Source organism: Phoenix dactylifera, chromosome 1 (assembly GCF_051530095.1).
Source record: "Phoenix dactylifera cultivar Ajwa chromosome 1, Ajwa_hap1_PhDact_Kaust_v1.1, whole genome shotgun sequence".
NCBI classification, from domain to species: Eukaryota; Viridiplantae; Streptophyta; class Magnoliopsida; order Arecales; family Arecaceae; genus Phoenix; species Phoenix dactylifera.
This window is the reverse complement of record NC_143190.1, coordinates 67,121,705-67,135,377: the sequence shown is the minus strand read 5'-3', so window position 1 is coordinate 67,135,377 and position 13,673 is coordinate 67,121,705. Positions and strand designations below refer to the sequence as shown.

The 13,673-nt window shown below is 40.5% G+C and overlaps 1 protein-coding gene across 4 annotated transcripts; it reads right to left on the bottom strand.

The window, feature by feature from the left end:
* Positions 1 to 5,893: 5,893 nt before the first annotated feature.
* On the bottom strand, positions 5,894 to 8,626 carry LOC103712862 (uncharacterized). 4 transcript variants are annotated; one of them, XM_008799551.6, is made up of 6 exons: positions 8,473 to 8,609; positions 8,307 to 8,382; positions 8,024 to 8,122; positions 7,273 to 7,911; positions 6,672 to 7,052; positions 5,894 to 6,311 (listed from the first exon to the last, which is right to left on the bottom strand). In XM_008799551.6, exons 2-6 carry the CDS (start codon positions 8,346 to 8,348, stop codon positions 6,234 to 6,236), a joined length of 1,239 nt encoding a protein of 412 aa, XP_008797773.2. In that variant the 5' UTR covers positions 8,349 to 8,382; positions 8,473 to 8,609; the 3' UTR covers positions 5,894 to 6,233. The 4 variants fall into 4 exon arrangements, with proteins under 4 accessions (XP_008797773.2, XP_008797774.2, XP_088566464.1 ...); XM_008799552.6 differs by having other exon boundaries at positions 7,273 to 7,908; positions 8,307 to 8,626; XM_088710338.2 differs by having other exon boundaries at positions 6,672 to 7,049; positions 7,273 to 7,908; positions 8,307 to 8,562.
* Between the last annotated feature and the right edge of the window lie 5,047 nt (positions 8,627 to 13,673).

Here is a 13,673-nt window from a genome sequence, read left to right as displayed (position 1 = left end):
GAATCGAAATTAAAATTGATTGTCAATTTGATTGACAATTGGTTTAACCCGTTAAGAGTTAGTGAGTTAAAGAAGAAGGAATTGCAATTGGATTGCAATTTAATTGATTTAATTGGACCTAATTAAATTAGGCTTAACCTTATTGGATAAGGATGGGAAGGCCTAATTAATTAGAACTCCTTATTAGATAAGGAACTTGATTCATGAAGTCCAATTCAAGTCCTAATTAGATTAGGATTCATATAAATCAATTTGGAGGACACATTGGGTTCTAATTGGATAAGAATTCAATTGGTAAGGTGGGACCATGTAAATCCTAATTTGATTAGGAGACCCATGCATGGAAGGAAGGGAGGGAACCCTCTCTCCATGTGTGTGGAGAAAAGAAGGAAAGAAGGAGGGGCATCCGTCCCTCCTTCTTCTCACAGGCACAAAGAAAGGAGGGGTGTCCGCCCCTCCTTTCCTCTAATGGCCCCACGCCATGTGGAGGCGCAGATGCCCCTCCTCCTCCTGGTTCATGCGGATTGCCACATGGCACTTGCAAATCCCTTGGATTCTCTTCAAACTCTTTTAAGTAAGGGTTGCGATAGAATTAAGTAAGGGGTGTTGCAGATTTTGGAGGGATGAATCAAGAAGTGATTGATCTCTAAAATTATTCCTTGCTTGTATGGGCATGAGATGCCTATTTAAAGGGCCCTGGCGTGAAGCATAAGAGAAGTGAAGCCCTCTGCTGCCGCCACCCTCTCCCTCCTTATTCCCTTTGGCGTGAGCAAGAGAGAAGGAAGAAGAGTCGCCGTCTTCTTCTTCCTCCCCTTCGACGTTCGTCATCTTCCTTCTTCTTCCTCTCAAAGTAATCAAGGAGTTGATTAAAGGAGAGGAATTTAACCATCAAAGGTGATCTCTGCAAGGGAGCTAGCACCCCGGTGAGATTTTGGAATGATCTGTACCTCGTGTGGATACCTGTAGGGCCGGACGCTTGTGCGGCTTCAAGAGAACCAGAAATCCTACGATTATCAGATAGCGGTGAAGTTCTATCCGCTCAAAGGTGAAGATTAGATCTTTATAAATTCTATACAATTAAAAATTGTAGTAGATCTAAAATTAATCTAGTCTTTTAATTTTAATCTTTCCTTTAGATTTCATAAATCTGAGTTAGAAAACTCTAGAAAATTTTTGAAATCCACGTTCTCTAAAACGTTCATGAGATGAATAACCCCGCGCGTGTCTTTCCACTGCGATCGTCGCAACGCATGCGGGGGTAATCCGACATGAACCTCTAAAGCTCGATTTGCCAGAGTTTTCACTCGGTGAAGGAACGCACTACGAGAGCAACATCCACTATTTTCATATTCTGAATGTCCCAATCAAGAGAGAACACATGAAGATGTAAGAAGAGAAATTTTGTTCATGTGCCTTCAACTAGGGAGGAGGGGGGGCTTTATATAGGCTCCCCCAAAATATAACTGATGGCCGGATTTAAATCCGGCTATCAATAGCATTTATAGCTGTTTTGCCTTTGGGCAAAACGACATGTAACGCCTCCAGGCGTTACTGCCAGGTTTATGGGCGGAAGGCATGTAACGCCTGGCTTAAAGCTAGGCTTTTGGGGGGAGCGCCCACTGAAGGCGCCATCCCATTTATTATAGGATAGATCAAAAGGAGGGATTGGTCATCCATCCACCAATTTGCATCCTCTTAATTACCTGAGCTTTTTGGAAGCTTGTTCTAAAATTTTTGAAAAAGTTGGGGATCTGACTAGAAGAAGACAAGTAGTCTGATACAACATTGTTCTAGTATCTTTCACCTCTATTTTATTTATTTTTTTGATTTAACATAAGGTACCGAAGAAATCCTGATTTGAATCACCATTATTTGGGAGGATGTAAGGAAGGATGGATGGAGCATATGAGACTTGGATTTTTACATTGAAAAAATTATTCCTCATTAATTTTGTTGATAAAACCCTAACATTTCTTCACTCTTTTTTATCAAAAGATAATTTAATAAAAATATCATACAAATATCATCCATCCTTCATCCTTTCATGTTTCATCAAATGCAAAGGGAGATGGATAGAATTAGAAGACCCATCCATCTTCTTCTTCATCTATCCTTCCCTATTCATTTTTTTCTCTGATCCATCTTTTGTGCCAAACAAAAGGTTAGTCTCCTATTCACTTTTCTATTTCTTTTTTGTTTATTTTTGTCCTCTTCCTATAACCTGTAAGTCTGTAACACAGTTTTCAAATAGATTATTGACATAATCTGCTTTTGAAAATAAAGGTGGGACCATCATTTGATTAAAATTGATTCAGACATTTCAGTCCTCTTCCCAAGTTTAGCTCAAGAAAAACCTCCTCCCAGTTGAAAGAGGAGCGCGACCTCTTAAATGCTAGTTTGAAACTTAAGTTTGCTTTATCTTTTCTTCTCTTTTTAAGTACAAGAAGTTCCAGGCACCCCCATCAATTATTTAGAATTTCATTTCTTTTCTCGGTATTCTGTCTTATTAGTATCTTCAATAGATTATTAATACCTTCAGATATAAAGAAAACTAAAAGAAACAGATTTTTTTTCTCTTTTATGAACACAAAGAGGAAAATCTTAGACGCCTTTGGTTTGTATAAATCATCTTAGTTTCCCACTGACAGAAGGCCGCTTACAAGAGAAAGTTTTGACTCTGCACGCAGTCCAGATTCTTCAATTTGCACAAGTTGTTCATATTTCTTATCAGACCCTCCCAACCTAACGTCTACATGGCACCAACAACTATCAGTTTAGACACCCATCTGGATCTTCTACACCAAAGTTCTTGAAAACAAACGCTTCCAATGCAAGGATGTACAAGGGCACATGTGAGGAGTTTCTTTGACTGCCTGTCACGATTCTTTTTCAGGTTGCATGGCGTGCCCTCAATCCTCATGCAAACTTAGAACTTCCCAAAACAACTGTTCATCAGTGCCTCATCTATTACGCATGCCACTAAATGCTTCTTCCACTGATTAGATGATTGTTTACCTAATAAAGGGGCATTACCTCTGGTTGTCATCGAGAATAATAAGCTTGAACCAGCTAGCAATGCCACTCAAATCATCTTCAGGGTTCACACATTATACTAGCTAGGGTTGAAATTGGATCAGATATAGATACTTATATCCATATTTGTTTTATTTGACGAACATAAATATGAATGTAAGTTGGATACAAAAAATTCATACCCATTACATTGATACTGGTACAAATTGATACCAAAAGTATAGATATAAATTCTATAATTAAATTTTATTATCATAGAATCACTAGGTGGAAGATAAATCAAGTTAATAGTATATTATTTTTTTTTTAAAATTCATAAGTGCTATATAAAATTAAATAATATTGTAAATAGAATTGGATATTTTTTGGATACAAAATGGAAAGTTGTCTATTCATATCCATATCCATTCTTTTTGATGGATATGGATACGGATATAGGTACTAATCAAATGCTCAAATTTATATCGATATCTAAATAGATTCGAATGCGAAAAATGAACCTGGACAGATATTATCCAATTTATTTTTATCCCTATTTTATATTGGAGACTGAGATGTGCACAGGCTAGAAAAAAGGGCTTGCATGCATCATAAAGCTGCCAGAACATATCTCACCACAACTATTTGGTGGCATTGGTTGCTGACGGAAACTTGTGTTCTTTTTAGCCATCACAATAAATTTTCTTTCTTATTAGTAGAACTTTTTTCTAAAAGAAAAAGAAAAAATATCTAAAAAATTTAAGTTGCCCGGTAAGGTATTCACAAAGTAACCTCTCTACGTGTGTGTGTGTACACACACACACACACACACACATCGAATTCTGTGCCAATTTGCTTAGGTTGTACAGCTTAAATTGTTGCCCCGTGCATGAGGAACTGCATGGTTGTATCTTCTTCGTCAACATCTTATTCTCCTTCTTGGAATAACTATATTTTAGTATGAATTACCTAAGCTATATTCAAGAATAACTATATTTTAGCATGAATTACCTCAGCTATATTGTTCTAATGGATAGATGTATCTCCATACTATCCACACGGAATCTAATTTGTTTGAAAACTATTTTAACAATTCACTAATATCTTGATTAAAAATTATTTAAACAGAAAATATTCGTAGGCCTTCACAGAAAGTGGTGTCCGTATTGATAATTCCGCCGTAATATTCTTTCCCATGCTTGGGATTGCACGGTTGGCTTAGCGTGTCTCAGTGTGGCCTTTACCGTAAGACCAACGGCCAAGTTGACAAGGTCAGGCCCGCCAGAGTAAGGGTGGCAAAATATGACCCGATCCGTCAATTCGACCTGTGTTTAATCTGCCATAAACATGTTTGGATTTGGCCTAAATAGGTTCGGGTCATAAACAGGTTGATCCGTTTAACCTGTTTATTAATTGGGTCGGATATAGGTTTAAGATATCTGACCCATTTAACCTGTACGACCCGTTTAATAACATGTTTAATATATGGGTCGGGTTGAATAAGGGCCACAGCCCACAGCCCATAAGGACCGTTACTCGTTTAAAATAATCTCCCCACGGGTCATTAGGGCACCGGTGCCCCTTTTTTTTTTTGGTTCGACACTTCGACCTCTCTGGCTCTCCCTCTAGTCCACCTCCTCCCCCACCCTCGAGCCCGCCGCCTCCGACCCCTCCGACGGCGCCGACGACCCCTCCTGCCTCCTCGACAGCCTCTTTCGCCCCTGCAAGCCGGCCCCCTCCCTCCCCTCCTGCCGATTCATCGCCGAGCCGATCGCTGCTCGGTCCTGCTCCTTCGTCGGCACCCACGAGTACGTCGCCCACAAGGTCACCATCGGCTACTCCCACAGTCCCATGGCAGCGCCGCGTCCTCCTCTACGAGCTTCTCCACAGCCGGATCCGAAGACTGAGAGGTATGAAATCCGCGATCCAGATGCCGCTGTTGCCAAACCGATCGGAGCCCGTCGGCGGCGAAGGAGGAGCCGTGGCGACCGGAGGTCTACTGAAGCGGTCGCTCAACGAGATGGAGAGGCAGCAGCAGTTGCAGCTTCAACATGCTCTTTTTCTCCGATCGGTGAAGCAGAGGACCCATCTCGCCTCTCCCATCTCCTCCGACGATGGGCGGTATGTGAGGCTCGACAATGGAGTCTCCGATCTGTTGAAATTTTTCAAGCTGCCGAGGGAGCACAATTGTTAAATGGGTTGGGTCGGGTCAGGTAAGTGGGGTCAGGTTGGGCAGTTTATTAAACTGGTTAAACGGGACGTCGGGTTAAGTTACCTGTTTAATAAACAGGTCGCGTTCAGATTGTAATTTCTAACCTATTTAATAAATAGGTCGGGTTCAGGTTTATAATTTTCTAACCCGATCTATATTTGACCCGACCCGTTTATGTCTGATCCGACCTGATTGCCACCCCTACGTTAGAGTAGGGGAAATCCGGTTTAGATATCGGGGCCAACGTGTTAGGCCTCCATTGGCTGCCATTGTGAGGGCCTATCGTCATGTCAGGTAGGACGATGCCAACTGGTACATAATATCAGCCAATAGAAGATTGACACGTCGGCTCACATGGTCCTAGCCATACCGGCGTTGACCGTCGCGTAAACTTGGCACGTACGCTTCACTAGGGGAGCAGTCGAGAAAAAGCTGGATCTGTTCGGTTCTTACAGCAAACGAACAAGCTCTCCATTGGCCGCGCAATGGTAGCGAAGGAAATTAGACCGGCACGGCACAGGTGAAAAGAGAAGCTAACACGCAGCAACCAGACCATAATTATTAAGGTCAGCTAAAATAAAGCAATTGTTAAACAAAAAGCACCTCGATCAGTCAACTTTGCCGTCTCGAGGTGCTTTTCATTTAAGCTCTTAAGCTAAGTTGCATGAATTAAACATAAAGAAAAAGATGCTTAGACTAAAATGAGAAGAAAGCTATCCATTCACACAATATAATACAATCCTCTAAACTCCAAATTATCTCCACAGCAATGACTGACGAGTGACGACCTGATGCCACCCATCTCTTTCCTAATGGTAAAACTTAAGAGTCTTAAGAGGCTGCTTAGGTGCATTTAACCATCCTTGAAAGGTACTGGTTTGGCTTTTTGAAGAGCCGTCACCATCTTCCTAGCAAAAAGAAAAAAAAGTAAAAAAAAGAGCCGTCATCATCTTCAAATGCTATTGGATGCCATGCAGCTAGCCTAGGCGTAAACTCCAGTGGAGAAGACTTATGGAGAAGTCGTAGTCATGCCGTCAACTGCCATGATCATGGCTTGCTTAAATAATTCCTCATTCCAATCGCGTGCCTGCACCATTAATTGCTCAAATCAAATTCCTCATAGATTTGTGAAATAACGCAACCAATACCAAACAGTTTAGGGGACTATACAGAACATAAGCTGAGACAAGCAAAAAATAGTCTTGGATTGGGGAGCTTCTTTAAATCTGAGCTTGAGGGCTAATTTTTTTTTTTATATTGACACAGTCATGGACAGTCATCCTAGATTGGGTCATATTTGATTGCCATGGCTAATTCAGCAAAATGATTATTCTCAGCTTGGTTCAGAAGAAACACAGAGATCTTAAAGGAATCCTATATGTAGAATAACCACTAAATCCTCCACCGAATGGAACATGAGAAAGAGTCTCGCTTATTATATTCATACCTTGATTTGTAGTTCTATGTTTACTCTTGCAAATAGATTCATTTGCGAAGAGAAAGCGTATGCATCCACCGATAGCAGGCTGGTAAGTCTCATTGCTTTCAGGCATTGGAGAACATGGAGAACCAGTGAAATGATATCGCATTCTGCCTTCACTGTTAATCCGAAGTTGATGTGCTGCAATTCTGTTGTTGTCGTCAGATCAGAAGCCTTGATAATTTCGACTTCTACTCCTCCACTCGAGCCAGTAGTTTCTTGTGTTTCATCTGTAGAAGGAAGTCGCATCTCTAGTTTTCGATTCTTCTCTTCGAGCTCATAGATTTGACCTTTCAGAGTACTCAAATAGTTCCTTGTGCTGGTGAGAACTGAAGCCTTGTCCTTCTGCTGTAAAACAAACATTAATTGTAGAAAAGATGCTCAATCGGCGGCTGCAATTAGTCCTTCGATAAAAAGAAAAGAAAAGAAAAATAATCATCTAGTCCGCATAATTGTACGTTTAGCTCCTTTAATGGAAGTCTGCTATACATGAAGTGCATGGTTCTCAAATATTATGAAATGAAAGCGAATACCATCAAGGGAGTTAGGGGAGTGTCCGATAGGATACCTTGGACCCTGGGGGAAGTAGGATCCTGAGCTCTTGAAAGCTCCCATTAAGTTTCTCCCGGCGTCTGCGCTCTGATATCACATGATGCAACTGATTGCTAGATGCTGCTCGTGGTTCTTTCGATCGGGCTTCGGCGCTTGACCAATTGATTCTTTTAGAGATGGAGATGGACTTCTTGATCATCTTTTGGCCGCATGAACCATTCTTAGGTTCAAGTTTTGGAGCAAGAGCCAAGTTGTAAGGCTTGAACGCCCCTAATTGATGGTTTTGAGCCTCTTGCGGTGTCCGGGATATTAACGGAGGAGAAGAAGAATATGAAGAAGAGGACGACGAGGAGATGACAGCCATCATCGCTCTTGTGATCGCAGCCTCGTCATCATCTCCAAGGATTGGAAATCGAGCACTACGACGCTGGCTACAGGCTTGCATAGCCGCTTGAGGTGGCGGAAAAACAGCTGGAGATGGTTGGGCTGCTACCTTGGCGATGAGCTCCTTTGAAGGGTCGGGGATGAAGGAACCGTAAACCATGTTATTAAGAAGAGATGAATACTCGGGACTTCCTCCTGAGAAAGAAGGCAGTGATGACGACGATGAGGGCCAACTCCGCTCGCAAGGGAAGAACTCTTCCAACTGCGGCTGCTGGACGAAGTCTTAATTAGCTAAACGGTTGTTTAACTAATATTCACTTGCTAAAATGATCGAAGCCACTATAAATGAGGATTATAGATTTAATTTAATCACAATTAATTACATTACTCAAGGTCGATAATCCAAGCTCAATCTCTCCATTTTTCCATCCCATAAGCGCAGCTGCCTGGTACATGGTAGAATAGTCCATCCAAGTGCTATCCTGTGCAAATTAAGGTTCAAAATAAGAAAGCAAAGCTTTAGATCTCCCTTTACAAAACTTGATCCCAGCTTCATGCAGCAAAAGGTGAATCATGCCCAAAATCATTAGCATCAGTCTCTAACCAAACAAGCGGAATATATGAAAAGAAGTAAATCCATCCAACTCAGCTAACACCAATTGTTACCTGATAGAAAGGTTGTTGTACTTGTGCTGCAGCCGAGTTCATAGATCCGAATCTCCGACCTCTAGCAAAGCCAGCCCTTAACCTCGCAAGCTAATTAATCAGTAAACGCCCTCAAGAAAAACACCCCAATATCCATTTGGAGGTGATACCGGAGCAGACGACGTACCAGGCATCGATGCTACAACATGATCCCCGTTAGGCATCAAATAGTCTTTGGGAGAGTTTTAAAGCCAGCGTTAGAGGAGATGGAAGGAGTAGGTGCGCCGGTTGGTAGAGGTGCCATTTATAATTATTGGCCGCAGGAAGAAGTAAAAGGTTGTGACATACTGAGAGGGGCGACGGAGATAAAAAGACCAAAGACCGATGCATAAAGGGCCCATTTGGTTAGTAGAAAAAGAAGAGGCGATAGTGTGGTTAATAAGAAAGTAACGAAATATTTCTTATTTGGTTGGAGTTTTCAAAGAAGAGAGACGAAAAAATTGTATTTCTATGGAAATATGATTCTCACGTTTCATGGAAAAAAATTTTCCATGAGAAAAATGGAAAAGTTACTTTCTCATGAGCCAAGAATAACTCCATTTTATTTTTTTCAAAAAAAGCCCTTCAGCATTAAAGAGGCATTAAAGACCTAATTTTTATTAAGGGTATAATAGGAATTATACATAACTTTTTCAGAAAAGTGGATGGTCAACTAAACATAAGCACTCTGATAATCTGTCACTTTTTCATTATCAACCAAATATGCCAAAAGTATTTTTTCAAGCATCCTCTTTTCAGGAATCTACTTTTCAAAAATCATATTTCTAAAAGAAAAAATGCTTTCCGAGAACCAAACGAGTCCAAAGTTACGTACACTTGGGGTGGGGGGCACGAAGAGAAGACTGAGTCCATGTTTGGGGGATTTGAGGAGGCACAAGTGGGCATAAAAAGAAGACATAATTGCCTCCGCTACATGTATTATATGGCTTCATCTCGGTGCATTATCATAGAAATTAGCCGCTGTGATTGGCTGTATGCATGGCCGGCCACGATGCTTATTATACAACCGTACATATCATCAATTATGGAGGTCTATTACTGTAGATTTTATTAGCGGTGATTGATGACGAGGAATGCAGATGATTGGTGGCGTGTATTACAAATTTCTCCAGCGGATGAGGCCGAGAAGAGTAGTCGGTCAAAAGTCGATGCGCACAAGCTTTTCTAGAAGAAAGGTCAAAATCGTCGGCAAACAAGCCTCCGAATACTTTAATTAACCTGCCACTGTACGACAGCGAGCGAATAGCTCCATGCGGCGGCCGGAGAGGTGGATGTGAGACGACGACCAAAAACTGTTGGGGTGATCGCCGACCGTCATAAAACCGGTGACATGAACGGTGACAAGATCGGTGATCTTCTGCAAGAGTAATTAATACTAAAGAAACAGATAATATCGCACCAAAATTTACTTCTGCCAAGAAATACGAGGTAGTTGAATCATCATCAGTAACCACGATAGCAAACATGAACATGAGGAATTTTTTGGGGAACTAACAATTATCCCATGACGTTTCAATAGTAACAGTATAAATAGATGAACAACTAACGCTAGTGAGTGAGAAAGCTTATTGGTCATCAGCAAGGTGGATATATAGGTCCTTTACCTTTTTTTTTTTTTTTCCGCCAACTAGAGAGCGAGATGTTTTTAATTCCATTTTCTGGCCTGTGAAAACCTACCACACAGCCTCAGCGGATTTGTTGCCTAACTTATGTTAAAGCGTATGTCTACCTCGAACAATAGATTATGATACTCTCCTTTTATGATTGCCCTGTTGGATAAAAAATCATCACCGGTTATATAGACATATATATACACACACACATAACTATGAGATAGACGTGGGCCTAAGACACATTGGCTATCATATAAGTTACCAGTAATCATTTATTATACAATGTATGTTGCTATATGTTAATTTAGGTGCTGTACAGCCTTGATGCTCTTTTCATAGTTTTAGTTTTTTTTTTTTTTTTTTTTTTGATTGAATTCATAGTTTAGTATTGGCTTTCACATATGGAAGGACAAGGTTGTTCCTTTACGCAAACTAATAATAGGGTCGTGAGATGGCTCAACACTAGCTTTAATGGATGGATTTGATGGAACCAAGTGTGATGAACCAGTTCCTATAACCGGTTGGACCGGTCACATGACTCGGACTGGTAGGACGCGCCACACACGTGCCACGAGAGTTTTCTTCTCTCCCGAGTCCAGTGGATGCTAAGAATCTTAGGGCAAGCCAAAGTCACCGGTCTTCGCTTGTCTCCACCATTTTACTGAAACCTCCAAAGCCTCACGACGAGGCGGTGGTCATCGGTTAAAAGAAATAGGAGGAAGAGAAGGGCCGAACCCTTCATCATGTGTCTTATTTTTCTTTCCTTTTTCCTTCATTCGGTTGACCACAGTTGCCGTGGGACGTTGCCGAGCTAGTTGCCATCACCGGGGCTAGGCCGCTTTGACTGTCGTCACCTATGCTTCGAAGAAGAAGGGAGAGATAAGCTCTCCCCTATTTCGAGGAAAGAGTTCTCTCGCTTCTAAGAAGGGAAAGATAAGCTCTCTCCTATTTCCAGGAAAGAGTTCTCTCACTTCTAAGAAGGAAAAGATAAGTTCTCCCTATTTCGAGGAAAGAGTCTACTCTCGCTTCTTCTCTCTCCTCTCTCTTTCTCGTTCCTCTCTCTCTCCTTCCTTTTTTTTCTCTCTTTCACACTTTGTTTTTCTTTACGTCAATCTGTGGATCTGAGGAGGGCGACATTGCTATCTAGTTGGCCCTATCATTTCTTCACTCCAATCTTTGCCGACTAACATTAAACTCATAATTGATAATTCCTGATCTATTATCATTTTTTTGATTAGATACATATTTTCTGATCAAATGAATTGGGTTACATGACCAATTTGATAAAGCGCTATCATCTGGCTGGCCTCGTACTTCTTCCTAAATGAATCTCTTTTCATAGTCAGCCTTAATTTTGTGTGGAGGACAGCTATCCAGGCAAGAAGAAGCTAGCAAGTGATTTTATGTACTAGTCTCTAAATTAAGATAAGATCCTAAACTTTTATTACTTTAATTTTGAGTTAAAGAAAGATAGAAAAATTATGGATAATTCAACTATTAAAACTCTAATTTTTCTTGTAGTTCACAAAATTGAGCATATCATTATTAGGCTAGTTTGTAATGGCATCAATCATCGATGCTTAGGCATTTTCACTTATATGGTCTTGCATAACTTGCTTTCTATAGTTTTTACTTATTGCAAGAGAAATTAAGCACGGAGAATGATAAGTACAGAGATCCAAACCGGAGCCGATTCAGATTCGAACCGGAGCCGATTCAGATCCGACCCGGACTTAACCTAGATTTGATCAAAACTCATTTTTTTTGGAATGAAACTATATTATATATGGACCCGACCCAACCCGAATGACCTATTGGGTCAAACATTCTAGTCATGGACTCGATCCGATCTTTTATTGAGTTGGGTCTGAGTTGAATATTAGGACCCAAATAAGAAAGCAAGTTGGATCGAAGTCACTCATGACTCGATTCTGCCCAACCCATTTGTACTCCTATCCTCAGTTCTCTTTCTATATACAAGTGCCTCCGGTGTATTTCTCTTCGTAATATTTTTGAATTTTTTGATTTAAAAAGAAAATTTTCTTTTGAGCAAAAATACAAACCACTTGGCTTTGTGCAGTCCTCGTGAATTTACTTGCAAGGAAACAGCATGCAGTCTGGTCAAAATATTCGAGCAGTCATGTAAAGGAAAAATAGTGCTTAAAAACAATTGTCACCATCATTGCAGAGAGCAGACTCATAATCTACCAATCAACTTCATCTCGATGCCTTCGGTATAGAATTGCAATTGGAATTGAGATTTGTATGAACCCGAAGTCGACATTATTGGAAAAACTAGTAAAGGGAGAGAACTTACAAATAAGAATTTAAGAATGACAGCGGCCGGGGGATGAGAGTGAAAGAAAGTCCATGGAATGATAGATGACTTTGTTCGGCACCACAGAATTCCAACATACGTGAAGTGAAGTAGATGTCTCCTTGACCGCAACTCATCTTTAATCGAAGTGTTCGCTTTCATATTGGCAATGGAACGATGATATCTTTCTGGCACGACCAATGGATCATGGAAGGGCCACTGAAGGAATGGTTTTCCAAGTCAGTTGTTTCTATTAACCACAAGTTCAAAAATATCAGGAGCAGAATCCTTAAGCCTGGCCAATATAAGGGAAATCTTCAGAGACACCATGACTTCAAGCAGTGTGGGAAAATTACAAACAGTTAGCGAGTCTTCTCAATAATATATCAACATCTGACAGTTCAGATACACTGGAATGGAAATGGGACTTTAGAAAATATTTCTCCATCAAAAGCTGCTACTTCTTCCTCAGCCATGCCGGAGTGGTTTTCTCAGTTTGCCAAAACTCAACTGACACGCCCCTTTCCCAGTTAAATAAAAAATATCTGGTCTGCCGAGATTGCTAAAACCGGAATCTTAAAGAGCTCTAAGATGTTACGGCCCCAAAGCAATTAAGAATAGCGGCAAACCTTTAGCGTACACCTCTTTTATTTTTATTCTTCTCTTTCCTTTTCTTTTCTTTTTTGTTTTTTTTTTTTGCTGAAACCGATGTATCATACATGGCAAGTACAAATACATCCAAAAAAATCAAGAGCTGATAAGTCCGGGAATGCACCAAGTAGTCCTCCTTTTCCAGCCATAAGGTCTCTCTAGAGTGGTTAACTACATAGAAAGTTACCTAATCTGTTGCCCCGTTGGCCTCTCGATACACATGTTTGACCTGCATGGCTATCCCACCTCTCACCATTTTCTGAATATCCCTAAAGAGCAGATGGTAATCACCCACTCCTCCCACACTCTGCTCGATTCATATATATATATATATATATATATATATATATATATTGAGCACCACCTTGGTTATCGTTTACATATATATCTATATACATAGGTACATATTTGTGCATGTACATGAATGTGCATGTACGTGCGCACGTGCATCCCACCATTAGTTGGCAAATTTTCATGATACTACGATAGATGGATAAGCAGATCTCTCTCACACACACATACTTTGAATTGCTAAATTTAAAGCAAGAAATTACTTTTCTGTATTAGTGAGTTCATCCATCTAGACTTCTTTCTCTAGAAATTTTTGTTGGAGAAATGTCTCAGAGTAAATGTAACAATAAAGTTGAGCAAATTTGCTTTTGATACAGATCAAGGCTAGTAATTTATTACATTATCAAAATCATGAGGTTTCAATATTAAATCCACATTGAAGAAGCAGATCAAGGC